General features: G+C 40.0%; 1 protein-coding gene across 1 annotated transcript in view; it reads left to right on the top strand.

Annotated features, from left to right (window-relative positions):
* LOC125453120 (PC3-like endoprotease variant B) overlaps positions 1-18,315 on the top strand; it is a 1,374,573-nt gene that overhangs the window by 1,079,156 nt on the left and 277,102 nt on the right. The window contains exons 8-11 of the mRNA XM_048532258.1: positions 4,505-4,587; positions 9,483-9,571; positions 14,283-14,455; positions 15,743-15,982. Of these exons, the coding sequence (XP_048388215.1) occupies positions 4,505-4,587; positions 9,483-9,571; positions 14,283-14,455; positions 15,743-15,982 (585 nt within the window). The remainder of the gene's footprint in view (positions 1-4,504; positions 4,588-9,482; positions 9,572-14,282; positions 14,456-15,742; positions 15,983-18,315) is intronic.

Raw genomic sequence — 18,315 nt, forward strand, 5'->3', positions numbered from 1 at the left:
CATTTTAAATGCCCATATTCAACTCAATCTAAGCCACTCAGCAGAAGAGGATTTAAACATCCCTGACACTGTCCAGATGATGACATTTAGTTGAAAGTCTATGATCTTTATGTGGTGATTGCAGGATCGTGAGACAGAGCAGTGTTCTGCAGCAACATAGAGTCAGGTTTTGACCCACAGTGCCCTGTCCGTCATTCACTGTGATGTGCCATTTTCTGTGATAAAGAAAAATGCGTGAAGAACATCGACATTTCTACTTGTAAATACTTAAGAAACACATTCCTGGACAAAACTTTAACTCATGGCAGCCCTGTTGGGAAATAGCAAATATTATCACTGTAACTGATATCAATGCACTATCAAGACGCATAGAATCATAGGACACGTTCAGCACTAAAATAACTAACTTGAGTAGCTAGTACCCATGACTTTGACCCACTTCAATGAAAGGCAATCAACTGAAACTGCACGGACAATGCACAAAACAGCCACCAGCTACAAATTTTGAGTATAGGGACAAACTGAAGTCTGACTGTGGCCATGAGTCCTGGGTCATTGCATCATTTCTCCATTTGACATCTCAGGAAGCCACTGACTGGAGAGAGTAAAATTTGACCGTATAATAAATTTCCCATTATGCAAAGCAATACTAATGAATATGTAATCCTTCCTTTATACTGTTCAATCTTCCACACCCTATTCTAGAACTCCAAATAACAGATTTTTAACCCCTTACAATGACAAAGTAAGGTGCTGGATTCTTTCAAGATGGCATCAATAAAATCTAAAAGATAAGAAGGAAACATAAAGGTATCAGCAAATTATGATTAGATGGTATAAATGTAGATTTCAAGAGCCACAAATTGTAAAAACATAGGACGTTTGTTGCCTTGGTGACCTGAGAAATGATGAAGTGAAATTTCTCTTTGGTTCTGGGTAATAAACCTCAGGGCTTGTCCAAATCTGGAAGTAATGCCTCGTTAGTATCTGCAACTCAAGGAACTTAGATTAATAAAGCATCTTGATGTATTGGTTTACATGTGGCACCCACAGCATCCTTCAGATGCTAGGAGAGGAGGCTGAGGTAACTGAAAACACATGGCTGGAGCGCTTTTACTGAGTACCCAAAGGCGAGTTGGCAGCACTCTGGACCAGTGCTGCAGGGCCAGCAGCTGCTCAGTTAAAATCATGCATGACTGGGTCCAGTTTTGCAAAAATAGAAGGCTGTGATTAACATGCAATTTAAAAGAGTAGAAATGTAGAAAGAAGTGAATGCATTTGTATCATTAGGCATTGAAGAAGAAAGTTCAAAGGAGTTGGGGAAACTAATGGAGCTAAAGACCAATAAATTCCCTGGACCTGATGGCTTGCATCGTAGGATATAAAAGGAAATAGCTACAGACATAGTGGATGGACTGACAGTAATCTTCCAGGAATCTATAGATTTTGGAAATGCTGCAGAGGTATTACATTATTAACACCTTTATTAACAAAGGGAAGGAACCAAGAAAAACCAAGTTACTATGAGTCAGTTAGTTTGTTATCAGTTGTTGGGTAAATGTCAGAGATTTTTAAAAAGAATGTGACAGCAGAACATTTACAAACGCATAATATGATCAGGCAGGGTCAGCATGACTTCATGAAAGGGAAGTTACATCTGACAAATTTAAGAGAATTCCTTGAAGAGATAACAAGCAGGATAGATAAGGGAAGGAGTTGGTGTAATATATTTGGATTTTCAAAAGATAATTCATAAGGTACCACACATTAGGCTACTTAACAAGATTAGACCCTATGGTATTGGAAGTAGTTTATTGGAATGTAGTGGCGTTTTTTTCCCCCATATTATATTCCATCTGCCAGATTTTACCCAGTCACTTAACCTGACCCTGTCCATCTGCAAACTCTTTATATCATCTTCAACACATTCTGTTCCAACTGTTTTTCTGTCAGCTGACAAAGTTGGCTAAATTGTATCATTTTCCTCAACCAAGTCACACATGCATCCAAGTTCAGCAGTGATAGAAAAGGTAAATAGAATGTTACCCTTTACTTCAAGGAGAAAGGGGTATTAAAGTAGATAGGTTTTGATAAAGCCATGGGCCAGACCAGGGCTGGAATACTGTGATCAGTTTTATGTTCATTATGTGAGGAAAATACATTAACAGTGGAGACAGTCTAGGGAATGTCCATTAGGCTGAAACCAGGAATAGACGGACTGTTTTATGAGAAGAAGTTGAGTACATTGAGCCTATACTGATTGTAATTTAAAAGAATGAGAGATGACCTTGTACTCAAACAAAATTCTTAGAGACTTGACAGTATAGATAGAGGCTGTTTCAGCTTGTGGGTGTGTATAGGACTAGGGGGCATAATCTCAGAATATAAGACTTCTGTCAGAGGGTTGTGAAACTGAAATTCTTTACTGCAAAAGGCTGTTAACATTCAGTCATTGAATATATTCATGGCTGAGATAGGCAGATTTTTAATTTGCAAGGAAATGAACAGGTTACAGGGTTAAGGCAAGAAAGCAGGGTTGAGGATGATCCAATCAGCCATGATCTCACTGAATGATGGAACAGACTGAATGGACTGAATAGCCTTCTAGTTATATTTCTAATGGAAAGTTAACTGTAAGTGATTAATGAAATAAAAACCAGAAAGATTATGATGAAGAGAGCTTGAGAAGCCATCATTGAGACTGGGATCATATCCTGGTGATGCTCTTGCTGCATGTGCCTAACGAACCTGGCATTTGGACCACAGCAAATTGGGCCATAGCTCTTGCTTTCTTACCAGTGACCTGTGGGTTCCATTCATGGCCAGTGGGACAGCTGACTAGCCATGGGGAGGAAGAAAATTTAGCTTGCTTGTTGATGGTCAAGGTCTGAGGCAGACTTCAGCTGGGGAAAGGTAACCAGAAGGAGGACCACGCCTTGGCCAGGAGCAGCCCTTGGACTTATTGTGGAGCTGCGAGAAGGAACATTGGGCCATGTTTCCTCTTTAGCATTCAAAGCATAAATGCAAATAAAATGCATTAGGTCCTAATTTTGTAGCCTGAATCACACAGCTCCTTCCTGAGCTTTCACATAGTCTAGATTCTCGTATATATCTCACTTGCTAGGTATTGACAATGGGTGCCTCCAATCTATACTGTATCTGCAGAATATCCAGGAAATTGTCTCCACTGTCTGCAAATGTGCTTGATGCTAAACTCCTTAGCAACCCATCAGATGGATTCCAGTATTGTGGAGGAAAAGTGTGCTCGAAAGGAGATGTGCAAGGACCCAACGACCTGATTCCACAACATAATGAAAGTCTTCTAGGTTTTTGGATATTTTTTGGGCATTACAAGCTCTGACTAGTTCAAAAAAATGTAGAAGCCTGTTTGACAATGATAGACGCCCAAGCACATGCAATACCCCCTAACCAGTTTAGCAGTAGCCTGAATGCACATGCAAATTGGGCCATGTTTGCTATTATTGCATCGATTTATGGCCCATAAAATGAGCACACTGCAGTGAAATTGAGAGACTTAATTCATCTTTTGAACATGAAGTCAATAAGATCTGGTGCATTTAGGCTAACTGTCGAATATCAGGATGGAAATGGGTGAGGAAGGTCAGCCGAGTGGTCAAATTCCTCCAAATGTCTTACTGCAACTCGTAGCAAGGTAGAAAAGAAAGTATTTAAGCATGTGCATATGAGGAGATTAATGCACTGTCACCAAATAAGATTGGATCTTGCATCTACAACGTGAACTAAAATCAGATTTTAGAACAATGAAGGAATTCAAGAAGATACAATATTATCAGGCTGCAACTTGCAGGTAATCTCTTATTTGTGGATAGTGACATGAAGAATGGTGTGGTTCCTTCACTAAGTAGCTGATGTATGTTGCTGAAAGTAGACAACTTTTTCCTGTGCAAAGAGAGCTGTACTGGTATTGGATCTCAATTGAATGATGTGTCTTTTTTCTAACAGAGGCATTTATCATTTTGATGAGCACCAAACGCAGCCTATGCAAACTGTAAAAATACAATCCATCAGAGTGCTGTGTTATTATGTATCAGAAACAAGAGATTGAAATATCTATAATTCAGCTTTTTGTGTAAAACTTCATGAATTAGAAAGGTATCTCCAATAGTATTGTGTCATTTAAATAGCCTATTTTGCATGTACGTTTTATGCATTCACATTGTCTATGTTGTAATCAGAAAACTCCAAAACAAACAATTGACCTAGTACTTTATGCTCTAAGTACCTGGAAACACAGCTATCAGTGAAGTAGGTTTGTGGCCACTTTATTGAAAGTTTGCGTAGTAGCAAACCTCGATATTTGTAAATTTGAAAGACTGAACTCAAGGTATTCGGGTCAACATACTTTCAAAGCACGTTTAAAATAAAATTGATTTCGTGTCAATGTATTACACTAGTTCAAATGTTTTTGGTGCTATTATATTATATTGAGAAAAGAATTAACTTTTCTGCTTTGTTTTCTAAGGATCCTCATGCTAGTTTTGATTTCAATGACCATTTTGATGATCAACATGATCCAGTACCTGAAGATATTGATGGATCTAATGGGTAAGATGTTTTGACACACTTTCTTATGATCAAAGGAGAAGTGTGAACCCATTTTCCTGCTTCCAGCATGCTCAGTTGATCCCAACAAAGCTCTTTATAGCGCGAGGTGATAACTCTTTTCAATGAAATATAATGAACTATTTTCTTACAGGCATCAAAGAATTGATCACAAGGTTTTCTCAAGCAGGAGAAAGAGCAAATGGTTAAGAATAGGATAATGGCCTGTACAAAGAAAGATAGAAGAATATACAGTTCAGATTTCTTTGGATGTTGGTTTTTATTTATGCATGAGATCTAAGTATTGTAAGCTAGGCCAGCGTTCATTGTCACAACAAAAACAGAAGTCGCAAGAAAAGCTCACTAGGTCTGGCGCATCTGTGAAAAGAAAATCAGAGTTAACATTTGGGGTCCGGTGACCCTTCCTCAGAACCTTTCTTTTCCTGTCAAACCTTCTCAAAGTTTTTTTCTTCAATGGTGCATTCTTATTTGCATATTTCTTGGTCTGAAAAGGAATGCTGTTTGAAATCGATGTTGTTTACATATTCTATGTCTGCGGAGGGCTATTGTTTCCAGGCTGGTAATTGGCAGTAAAAGTTTCATATTCAACACGTGAACACTCTCATAAAAGTAGGAGCTGAGGACCTTTCCGCACACCCCATAGGGTCTGACTGACTGATTTCATTGTCCTTCGGGAATATGTTAATTTCAGCTCTCACTGTCTTTGGCTAAATCCTCATCAGTTTCCTGAACTTTGGCCAAATTCTGAGAGCCAGGTGATCCCAATGGCTGTTTTAAATAACTTTTTAGGTTTTTGTCCATTAAAGTTCCAAGTTCAATCAGCTGATGGAAGCCAAAGGTCAGGAGTCTTTTTATAGATATTTTCTAATCAAACTATTCAGAGATCTCATTACTCACATCCACAACAGATGAGACTTGACACTGGGCCCCCGGCTCAGAAGTAGGCTGGCTCATAAGAAACGTCGGAGTCTTTTATACTATTGAGATAGTCTGAATGATGTCTTCTTTCTGAGAGTCTGCATTTTCTTTATTTAATGGTTTGATTTGGTGGGTAGAGCCCAGCCCATGTGCTTCACATATTGGACTTTGTCCCTATCCATTTCCATTCCACAGAGCTAGTTACTAGTACCCAGCCCTCAACCCTACCCAAGACCTGTGTTTCTCATGCTAGCTTTGATTCCAATGGCCATTTTGATGATCAGCATGATCCAGCACCTGAAGATATTGATGGATCTAATGGGTAAGATATTTTGACATGTTTTCTTACAACCAAAGGAGAAGTGTGAACCCATTCTCCAACCTTGGTTTTGGTTCTTGACAATGATGAGACTGGGTTACAGAATGGCACAGGAGAGCCATGAGGGGGATCAACAGGGAATGGGAGGAGGTGAGGATGGCATTGGAGGGAGAGTGGGCAGCAGCATGGCAATAAGGGGGAAAACACGAAAAGAAGATCTCATGGGAGAAGCACTCCCCCTCCATTAAATGTCAAGGGGTTGGTGATTGTATCTCATTGGACCTGGTCATTGCCTGGCATTTGTGTGGTGTGAATGTTATCTGCCACTTGTCAACTCAAGCCTGGAAATGGTCCAGGTTTTGTTGCATTTGCATATGGCCTCCTTCAGTATTTGAGGAGTCGTGAATGGTGCTCAATGTTTTGGAATTATTGGCAAACACCCCTACTTCTGCCCTCATTCTGGAGCAAAGGCCATTGATGAAAGAGCTGAAGATAATTGGGCTCAGGACACTATGAGCAGGTTATTGCTGAGCAGGTGCTACTTGAGAGCACTGTTGATGCTGCCTTCCATCACTTTGTTGATGGTTGAGAGTAGGCTGATGTATTTGTGATAACAAGGTGTTCAGCTGGATGAACACAGCAGGCCAAGCATATGTATTGTGTTGTTTTTTGTGTAGTTTTTTGTGTACAGGACATACCTGGCTAATTTTCCACATGGTTGGGTAGCTGCCCATGGTGTAACTGTACAGGTACAGTTTGGTTAGGGGAGCGGCCAGTTCTGGAGCACAGGTCCTCAGTACTCATACAGGAATGTTATCACAACCCATAGCCTTTGCAGTATCACTGCCTCCTACCATTTCTTGATATTATGTGGAGTGAATCAAATTGGCTGAAAACTGGTATCTGAGATGCTGGAGTTCACTGGAGGAGGCCGAGATGCACTTCTGGCTGAAGATTGCTGTGAGCGCTTCAGCCCTATCTTTGTGCTGGGCTCTTCCACCACGAGGATGGGAATATTTGTGGACATTCCCCCTCCAGTAAGTTGTCTAATCACTCAGATGTGGCTGGACTGTGCAGCTTAGATCTGATTGGTTGTGGGATCACTTATCTCTGTCTGTCACTTGCTGCTTCTGCTGTTTGAGATGCAAGTCGTCCTGTTTGATAGCTTCACAGGTTGACTCCTTATTTTTAGTTATGCCTGTGGTGCGGATCCTGGCCGATCCTCTTGCATTCTCCACTGAACCAGGGTTGATCCCTCACCATGATGGTAATGCATGAGAGGGGAAATGCCGAACCGTGAGGTTGCAGATTGTGCTGGAGTACAATTCAGCTGCTGTTGGTGCCCTACAGCACTTCATAGATGCCTAATCACAAAGCGTTAGATTTGTTTGAAGTCTGTACCATTTAGCGCAGTGATAGTGCCACACAACACAATGGAGGGTATTCACAATGTGAAGGCAGGACTTTGTTCTCCACAAGGACTGTGCAGTGGTCACTCTTACTGATAACTGGAACCACTCTGTGGGTTACTTTGCCACCTGCCACAGACCCAGTCTAGCAGCTATGTTCTTTAGATGAGCTCAATCAGTTGTGCTGATACTGTACCACTCTTCTGAAAAACATTGAAACCCCCTGCCTAGAGTATATTTTGTTCCCTTGCCATTCTCAGTGCTTCTTCTAAGTGCTGTTCAATGTGGACAAATACTGATTCATCAGCCCAGTGAAGACAGACAGTAATCAGTAGGACATTTCCTTGCCCATGTTCAACCTGATGCCAGGAGACTTAATGGTGTCCAGAGTCAATGTTGAGGACATGCAAGTTAACACTCTCCCTCCAGTATACCACTGTGCTATCACCATTGCTGGGTCTGTCTTGAGAGTGTGACAGTGCATGTCCAGGGATGGTGATCTTGCTGTCCGGGGCATTATCTATAAGGAATGAATCTGAGAGTATAACTATGTCAGGCTGATTCCTGACTCGTCTGTGAGACAGCTGTCCCAATTTTGGCACTAGCTCCCAGATGTTAGGAAGGATGACTTTTCAGGGTTGACAGGGGTGATGCTGCATTTGTCATTTCCAGTGTCTTGGTTAATGCTGGGAGGCCCATGCAGTTTCATTTCATTGTTAAGACTTCATAACAATGGATGCAACTGAGTGGCTTGCTTGGCCCTTTCAGAGGACCATTGAGAATTAACCACTTTGCTGCGGGTTTGGAGTCAGATGTAAGATGGCAGATTTCCTTCCCTGAAGGACATTGGTGAGCCAGATGGGCTTTTGACAATTGACAATGGCTTCATGGTCTGCTGTGGCAGGAATTGAACCCTGATACCCAGAACATTGACTCAGTTTTTGGATTAGTAGTCTAGTAATAATACCATTGCCTTCCCAGTGTGATTGACTCTAGTAAGACACTCACAATGGTGTTATCAGCAAAGCCTACATCTCATGAAAGAATAGATCAATTTAAGAAATGCTGAATATCAGTTGTGATCCATAATGAATTACTGTGAAGTCGGGATTTTTTTTTGCTTGGTGTAAAAGCTCTTTACATATTTGTTACAGTTGAAATACACAGTATGTCATCTCTGGCTTTATTAACCTGATGCTGTCATTTCTTCTAGTGTGTTTAGGAAGATGAAGACAGGAGTTGGCAATTTGGCCTCAAACCTGTTCCCCTATTCAGTTAGATCATGACTGATCTATGCCCAAGCTCCATTTATCCAACTTATCTTTGGATACGTTTACTTAACAAAAATCTATCACCCTAAACCTGGAAACTTGGTTGACTTAGTGTCCATCCACTTATCATCTTTAATAATTTATGTAATTTTCAGATAGCACCTATAATGAACATTAGTTTTTTTTTATTTCCCAGAATTGTGCAGCTAATTGAAGTGGTAATTTTGGTGTGGATGACTTGCACATACTTAGTTTGTTGGACATTGCCCCAGCTGGCAAATATTACCATCAGTGACATTTGGCTTAATTTTAACAGGACCACAAGCTAAATGTCAGCAAAAGCAAAGGCTGTCTATTTTGGCTTCTGGAAAAAACACACAAAAGCTCCAGCCTTCCTCCTGGCTGCCATCTCACCCTTTGATGTGCAGAACTTTGGCATAGTTTAAGCTCAACTGCTTTCCCTACATCCAAACCACTGCTGATGCAACTTTCCTTTCACCTCCAAACCAGCAGCTGCCTCTGCCCGTTAAATGACCTATTTTTCCCAATTGTCTCCTTGACAGCCTCCCTTTATTCACCCTTTAAAAAGACAAGACATCCAGATTGAGAGAATCTCTGATTTATCTAGTGAATAAAGAAATTAGATCATAACATTGCAGCTAAACATAACATTATCAATAATTAACATTTCAGGTATCTTCTCGATAGATATCAACTAAATGTTAGTGTATCAGATTAACCATTTTTTTATGTAAAGTACTTAATGTCTCCTTGAATACAATATGCTCAATCTGTTATTTTCAAACAAAAACACTACTGGGACCACATAAAATAAATTCTTATGTTTCTGAATCGAAATGGAAAATTCCTAACTTTGTTGCTATGATAGCCATTAGATTTATCACACTCGTATCACAATCACCTGGATTCTGTTCTTCTGTTTCTTTACATGTTATCAAGTCATGGAACAAAGTGTGCTGGCGAGGTGGCAATGGAGGCTGACAACAACTTCTGTGGGGTTGGCATTGCACATAATGCAAAGATTGGAGGTAATTAGATGTCCAACTGTGGCGGGACGAATGTGAATAAACTCTGATATCTGTTTTGTTATGCCATTGCATTACCTCTAGTCAATTATAATTGCAATTTTGTTCAATGACACAGTGTGCAAACGAAATGTCGATGTCCTTGGTTGGTATCAGAAAAAGCGCAATCACTGGGATTTTATTTTGATTAAACAGCGCAACACTTTTGCCAATTTCCTCTGATTTTGATAAAGTTTTTGTCAGCATCTATCTAAATATAAATCTTGACTTTCAGCGTTTCCAGCGCAAATGGGATGCAATGCAGGATCGTAGTTGCAAACACATTAAGATTAGGAGTGAAACAATAGTATTACAGTGATTGGCAGTCACACTGTTGTGGAACTCCTGGTATACTCTCCAGAACACTCATTTTCAATTTTAATTGCCTTTCTATGTCACTCTTATTCCTGTTGCTGATGTGACTGTCACTTATATTTTTAAATCCGGTTTGTTTCCTTTATTAAAGACAGTGAAGCAGAATGTTACATAGAAAGCACGGCAATCCAATGACAGTAATGAACTCCTCAGTGTCTGTATATTAAGCCTTGTACCATGCCAGCTATCATTTTAGTGCTCATACTTGCCTCATGCCTATAGGTCTGGTAAATACTGTGATACACAAATGCTTGAAGGTTCCTTGCTGCTGAATTGCTTCACCATAACAAAGGGCGCAGTATAATAGGAAACAGGAACTGTTGTGTAGGCTGTTCGAATGTTGGGAACGACAGCTAAACCTGGTGTTGCCTGCAAATAACATTTAGACATAGATCTCCTTCAAGCAGAGATCATTCATTTCTGATTAGAAGTGAAGGAGCTGAATCTTTTTCATTTTAAACCTGAAGACATTGCAGTTATTTTCAGTCCATGTATATAGTAAGTAGGTCAGGAATCCTCGAGCTATATAATGATATTGGTGGTCAAATCTCAATATGAGATTCACAGCTGCCAACAACGATAGATAGACTGTTTGTCAACTATGAAGCCAGGTTTCCGAATGGACATGCCCCTATCCTTCACTTCTATTTGAAACCAGGCTTTGGTAAACTGTCAGCCCACCCATCACCCAACCTAGGATTTCCGATGGCACTGTGAAAGTGTTGGTTGAATAGGTAGACAACAGGGTTATTCCCTTTAGTAGATTCTATCAAATATCACGACAACAGTGGTGCAAAGTTCCTCGCAATGCCAATGCATGCAACATTGCCCTCAGAGCAAAGTATTCAATGACTTGAGCAGAGTTTCTAAGGTAAGGCTCCCATACACAAATCTCTTACTGTTTGCTTAGCTCTGCATCGCCACACACTGTCAATGCTTCCCTTAATCGCTTGCCATCTGTCTCCTCCAGTCAGACTTTTGTACATCTACTCAAGTTTTCACTTGCACATTCAACCTTTTTGGCTGCTGTCATGACAATTATCCATCTTACTCTCAGCATGAATATGAAAATATTTTCACAAACATGGTACATGCTTGCCCACTCTGTCGTGTCTTGCAGGATAGGCTGGCAGGATGTGAAAAAGCACCATTGTCAGGGCATGTGCTCACACCAATTGGGGAAACTATGATTAGTTGAGAGAGGCAATGCATTTTTGCAGATAGCAAAACTGGAGAATACAGAGTGTGGAATGCTTGTTTGTTTTGTTTTGTGTTTTTTGCTCACACTGTGCTGTTTTACCCATGTGCATACTACTGCATTGCCTAATGGTACTCCGTGATGAGCCTTATCCATTACTGCTTAGCCCCAGTTGATAACCCGGTTCCTTTTCCATCTTTCTAGATCCTTCAAAGATGATATGTATTTTATTGTTGACCTGTGCCAGATTTACCCAATATAGCTAAACACATACTAAAGGTATAATGCTGCAAAGTTTCACTAGCTCACCTGCCGTAAAGTCAGCAGAATGTAGACAGAAACCAGGAGGGTAAATGCTGTCATTGCCATTTTTCCAAGTCTTCTTCTGAATGAGTTTGAACTACACAATGTACTTTCAAGCTGAACCTATGCTACGTAAGCTAATTGCTGGAACATGAAGCAACAAGAACTGAAAACAAAAATGCTGGAAAGCATAGTGAGTGCGGTAACACTCATGGAGAATGAGCAAGCAAAATTTTTAAATCTAGATGATTCTGATGAAGAGTCATCTAGACTTGAAACATTAGCTTGCTGCTCTCCATGGATGCTGCCTGACCCATTGTGATTTGCAGCATTTTTCTTCCAGTACAGATTCCAGGGTCTGCAGTAATTTGTTCCTACATTCAAGTTACACGAGGTTGCACGAGCTAATTTATCCCATTGTTTTTTATCCAGCAGGAAGTATACTTGCAAGCTAATTTTTGAGACCATTTTAGGAACTCAGTCTCAGAAGGGCCTTCATGATAGGGTCCCTGTGATCATTATTGTTTGCTCTGCAACCTGAGTTGACGTTTTTAATTCATCTGCTCATACATCAAAGGCCTGTTCTATTTCTGCATCATTTGGTTCTCTTGTCCTCTATGCCTCCTGATGTGTTAGTTCATCACCTTCACTCTCTGAACTCCTCAAGTAGATGTCATGGGATTGCTGGATGCAAGAGATAAGGCGAAGGATGGAGTGAATGACTACTCACATGTAGCCAACATCCTCCACTGTATCTTGGCTTGCAACCCCCGGAGGAAATCGTTAACTCTGTTCGTTTGAATGATATTCCATCTTCATCAGCTACTTTGTGAATCTCGTATGAGGAAAACAAATTATGCATTAAACAAGGAGAAGATCCCAGTGAAAGAACAAGGAGTGCCACATATCCAACTGCCGTAACATTGTAGAGGCCAATTATTTCCATTGTATCCTCTGAATGGTTTGCTAAATGTCAAATGTTGGCACACCCATCCCCATGTGGCCTGGCATTCCCTAGTATTGTGTCTGACCACCTCCTGTCAGTGGAATTTGAGGTACTAATTAACTGCTGTGGTGACCAGATTCTGCAGTTACAATCAGATGGGATTTGTGGAATGGATGTCGTAAAGATGGTGTAAAGGAATCAGGAAGTGGGACGTGAGATAGCACTGCACGTGGCAGGATGTGAGAAAGTTGATATGTGTTGGAACATAGAACATAATGTGTCATAGCCAGATTACTTGAATAGTCAAATGTTTCTTTGTGAATAATTTGTTGACTTGGTTATTTATCTGCAAACTCTCTTGCCTTTACTGATCCAGAAAAGTGAGATTAAACTTAGCTTAATACTGCAAGAAGATGCTTCAGATTATCCCAGTCTCAACCGTTGCTTTCCATGTCACCCACACTGCAACAGAGAGGATTAGATGTTTAATTTACCTATTAAAGGACCTACTTAACCATTTTATTTAATGTAGGAGAGAAAATGGGCTCAATTTCACTTGCATAACCTTACTGGGATTAAAGAAATCAAAAATTGAGTAAGATTTTGTAATAAATCTGATTCTGACATTCTATGAGTTTCCTAATTGAGATGATCAATCCAAGTACAAATTAAAATAGTAATGTTACTTGAATGATAGTATGGAAACAGAATGATATTCTCTTCTTAAGTAGAGTCACATCCTGATCAATATTCTCTTTTCTGCAGCTTCACCTTTAATACCAGAACATAAGAAAACAGCAAAAACGGGGTGATAGTTCCAAACAAGTCTCATTGGACTCAAAGTGTGAACTCTTGTTTCTCTCCCCGAGGATGCTTTCAGACCTGCTGAGTTTCTCCAGCACTTGCTCTACTTGTTTAAAGGATAGACCATTCAGTGAGATCATGGCTGAACTGTTACTTCATCCACTTGCCTTGGTTTTATATCTTTAAACCTTGGTTAGCAAACTGTTATTCGTCCCATTTTTATACCTACTTGAGCTACTTTTTTTTATTCACCTATGGGACATGTGCTTTGCTGGCTGGCCAGCATTTATTGCTCATCCTTAGTTGCCTTTGAACTGTATAGCTTGCCAGACCATTTCAGAGGGCAGTTGAGAGTCTACCACATTGCTGTGGCCCTATAGTCACATGTAGTTCAGAGCAGGCAAGGATGACAGATTTTCTTCCCTGAAGGACATTAGTGAACCCGATGGATTTCGCCAACAATTGACATTTGTTGTCTGACCAATGCTTTATATATATGTAGAAACATTTCCTTACCTTTATATTCTAGACCTTTAGTTAAAATAATAGCATTCTATTAGCTTTTTTAATTAAATTTTGTAGAGGCCATGACATTTTTCTTGATTTGTGTACAAGTCCCCAAATCTATTTGTATATCTACTGTTCCAAGCTTTTCACCATGTAAATAATGATCAGAAGTATTTCTTTTCTTGTTCAAAATAGTTAACTTCACACTTAGCTGCATTGAAATCTCACTCACTGAATCAATTAATCTATTTGTTGTCTTTTGCTCTTGACTACACATATGACTATACAATCAATTTTGCGTCATTAGCAAATCTGAATATATTAGGATATTTTGCATTGTCTTAGTCATAAATATGGTGGATACTTGAAACCTAGGTTCAGCTGACTCGCATAAAACTTAGCAATTTGGCATTATAGCTATTGCTGCTGTTGATATTCATATATCACTACATTACCAAAAAATAGGAATGGCATTTAAAAAGTAAATTGTTATATAAAATGAAGTGTTCAGCATAAATGTAAAGTAAATGTTTCTGTTTTAGGCATCCGCATCTTGGATGGGAGAGTAACTGATGCCTTAGAAGCAGCATCTCTCACCTACAATAATAACTATATAGATATCTACAGCTGCTGTTGGGGTCCTAAAGACAATGGGCAGAACTTTGATGGTCCTAGACTACTGACAACTAAAGCACTGCTAGAAGGTGCAGAGAAGGTAAAAGATATAAGAATTGATAGTAAAGATTGCGCACAAGTCCCTTTTAAAGAGAACAAAAAGATTCAAATACCATAGAAGTTCAGTAATTACAACACAAAAAGGAGCTCCGAGTGGGAGAGGGAGCAGGATCAGGAGAATGGCGGAGGCTGTCGGGGTGGGCCCTGGTGGTAACTGTGGAAAGGGGTGGTGGTGACTAAGGCTGTAGCCTTGGAAGTGTCCGTTATTCAATCGTCCTAACTCAGACATTCAGGTGGGAAGAGAGAGAGTGTGCTAGATAAGGGGGTGAGTGCATGGCATGCTAAAGAACCTGCAAAATGGGGATGACATCTTATCAGATAATAAAGAATCCCACACTTGCAGGTAACATGATCTGGACATCTTTCAGTCTTCAGCTGTTAAATTGCAAGTAACGTGCAAGCTTTCCACACTCCTGTTCAATCTCAATGGCATTTCATTGTTGGGTTCTATTCAACAGGATTTCTTGCAGTGAGGGCACCTTTGGTCAAAAACTTAACTTCACCAGCCATATATGTATGGTGCCTACATGAGCTGGGCAGCTGCTATGGATTTTGCTGTGAGTCTGTCACCCTAAAGCCTGTTTGCCATCTACAAGATACCAGTCAAAAGTGTAGTGGCCTATTCTCCACTTGCTTGGATGATCGCTATTCCAACAACATTCAGGAAACTCATCACCGTCCAGGACAGAACTGCACACTAAAATGACACTCCATTGACTGCCTTGCAAATTCACTTTCTCCACAAGCAGTGCACCTTGGCTGTACTGAGTACTTATTGTAAGATGCACCATGACAACCCAATAAGGCTTCCTTGGCAGTACTTCAGAAGTCACTTAGAATGACAAGAGTAGCAACTGCAAGGGAATGCTATGACCAGCAAGTTCCCCCTTAAATCACCTACTATTTCAGTTTGGAAAGATATTAATATTTGTTCACCATCACTGAGTAAATAATCCTGGAACTCCCTCTAACAGTACTGGATGTATCTTCACAATGCAGACTGCGATTGTTCAAGAAGATCCCAGACCACCACCTTCTCAAAGGCTATTAGAAATAGACAATATATGCTGATCTTTACAGCAATCTTTGGATATCATAAATAAGTAAATACAAACATTTTGTGAACAGCCTTTGTTTTAGAAAATTCTGCACATCAAAACTCATAATTTATTATTTTTTAATAAAAGACATCATATGGCAGCTGGTCATAATTGAATGTATTAAAGGAAGTATACTTCACTTAGGAGAAAAACGTTTTCTTTTATAGGGTCGCGGTGGGAAAGGAAGTATTTTCATCTGGGCCTCAGGAAACGGTGGCCTTTTTAAGGATCACTGTGGTGCTGATGGATATGTGAACAGTATTTTTACAGTGGCAGTTGGAGCTGTCAGTAACTTAGGCCTCAGTACCTTCTACTCAGAGGCCTGTCCAGCCGTTATGGCAGTAATCCCTACAGGAGGAACAAGTGACTCCCCTTATGAAGCAAACATGGCAGGTGAACTAGCCTTGGTGAGTATGTCTGATGTAAAAATGTGAATTCAGAGATATTAAGTAGTAGTAGTACAGTTATTGGATTGTTATACGTTAATAAACCTGAAATCTATTTCACAAAATATTTCTGATTCTGTTGACTGACTTCTGTAACTTCCATCGCCTCTGAGTTTACTACCAAGCCGTATCTGTGCTGTGTGGGTTTCAGCATTACATGAGGGTACTCTGGTGCTAAGTTGCACATCTTTTCTCCCCAGAATTAAGCTCCACGTCCTGTGAGATTCCCATGCACAAGGAAATAGGCAACTGAAGTTCAAGTAGAAGGTGTAACCAATAGCTTTACACAGAATGACTGTGGTATTTTATGGCGAAAAGGACAGACAATGCCAGAAGAGCATACTTTGGTGTGAATAATTACTTTTATGAGCTGACTTAATTCAAGCAAGTTCTTCTTTACCTTTATAGTGCACTACCTTGCTTAGTTATTAGGCTTTGTGCCTTGGGATATAACTAACTGAGTATCTACATCCCACCCATCTAATTCCAGAAGTCCACTAATGTGATGCTGCTTTTGCCATGGCGGAGTCATGGAGGAACATGCAAATATGAAAGATATATTGTGTTGTCAGTGACCTAGGTAGAAATGCATGTCAAAAACTAGAAGAGGTTGAGAAGATACCAAGTAGGGTCTGCAGGTTTTGTAACAGCTATGTTAGCATACTGTAGTCTGCTTGCATGTGTCACAGACAAAGTGGGAATGGAGTGTATTTAAATCATTATTGTTTTCTCCCTCTTAATCCCAAAACATCAAGGTAATGTTTGGTTTACTCCTTTCCCTGTTTGCACTAGTGGCATGCTGATTTTGGCTGAATGATGTACCACACTGCTGGTTTTCAGCTTCCATTTTATTTTAAGTAATCCCAAATCCTTCAAGATGAAGTCATAGATAGAGTTTATTAACAAAAAATTCACAGGGGAATTGCTTTGCTACTCCAGTCATGCAGACAAGTACTCAGAAAACAAAGGGAGACAGGACAGAAGAGGAGATGGGTGATAAATTATACATTTTGGTAAATCCAGGAGTACTAAAAGGCAGATCATGTCAGTGGAACTTTAAGGACTTCAATATGCAAGAATAGCTTCTTTGGTGGGTTGGGCCCAGTTTTCTTCCTTGTGGGAAAAATGTAGGCTTCTTTCCAGCTATTAATTTGGAGAATGAAAGGTCCAAGGCAGGATGTCAATTTAGCCTGGAATCTTGCTCTCTCTGTCTTTCTGGATGTTCAACAGCAACTGATTCTGAATCACAGAATTGTATAGCTCAGAAATTGCATAAGCTCTAATTTTAGTCATGTGACAAAGACAGGTATTTCAGGTACTGATGACGCATCTCAAGGGGCTAATTGATACATCAGTAAGCTAACAATGTAGCTTTGCCTCAGAGTTTCCATTGCAAGGTCATGAGATAATAGTAAAAGTATTGTGTTCATTTTAACATAATGGGTTTGGGTATTCCCTCTGCCCTGAGCCGGTTGGAGACAGAATCCTCATCTCCAAGCCTTGTTGGAAGGCCTGTAAAATGCAGAGGCTTCTTGAAATACAAACCTGTAATCAACCACAGATATTTTGAGAATCCAGCAAGGTTGTCTATTTTTAAAAGAAGCAGAACTTAAACATGAAAATAAAAAAGACAACGTGGTTTTCTTTGGGATTTCTCCTCATGCCTTCTGGCCTGATATACACATAATGTTGAACTCTCTTTTAGTGGACATGAATGTGTTCTCTGCCATGAAATTCTTGTCCAGAACTGGAACTTTTTAAATATTGGTCCCATGGCCAATGAACTGAAGATACAGCATTAACCACCTGTGATGCTGTTATAGTAAGTACAGCCTAGTATTGCCAGTTTCATCAGGGTCACCTCCTGTGAAATGTTCCTGTTCTTTTTTTCCAACTGAAAGGAGTGGTTCTCTTTAAACACTGCAGGGCTCTCATTTGGACATATGCTAGGTAGGAGCTCTCTACACCTGAGAAACCACTACAGGGATCATGTTAGAATTTACAGGCGCACATGGGGTGTTGATAAAGGTGAATTAATTGGAATTGACTGGAGAATTGGCCTCATCATCTCCAACTGAATGTATTCAGAATCAGAAATTGATGCATCAAGTTTCTAAGCACAGTTGGACATGTAGGGAATTGCATAATTATTTCAGTGGGTTTACTAAAAGCAGTGAATGCAGAATTTTTTTTATTTAATTAACATGAAAGAAGAATATGAAAACAACATAGTGAAAAGGCCACCATCAAAACATTTGATTTGTGTGTGACACATTTTGAAAGGCAGTGGTAAT

The sequence above is a fragment of the Stegostoma tigrinum genome, chromosome 6 (genome assembly GCF_030684315.1).
Source record: "Stegostoma tigrinum isolate sSteTig4 chromosome 6, sSteTig4.hap1, whole genome shotgun sequence".
NCBI classification, from domain to species: domain Eukaryota; kingdom Metazoa; phylum Chordata; class Chondrichthyes; order Orectolobiformes; family Stegostomatidae; genus Stegostoma; species Stegostoma tigrinum.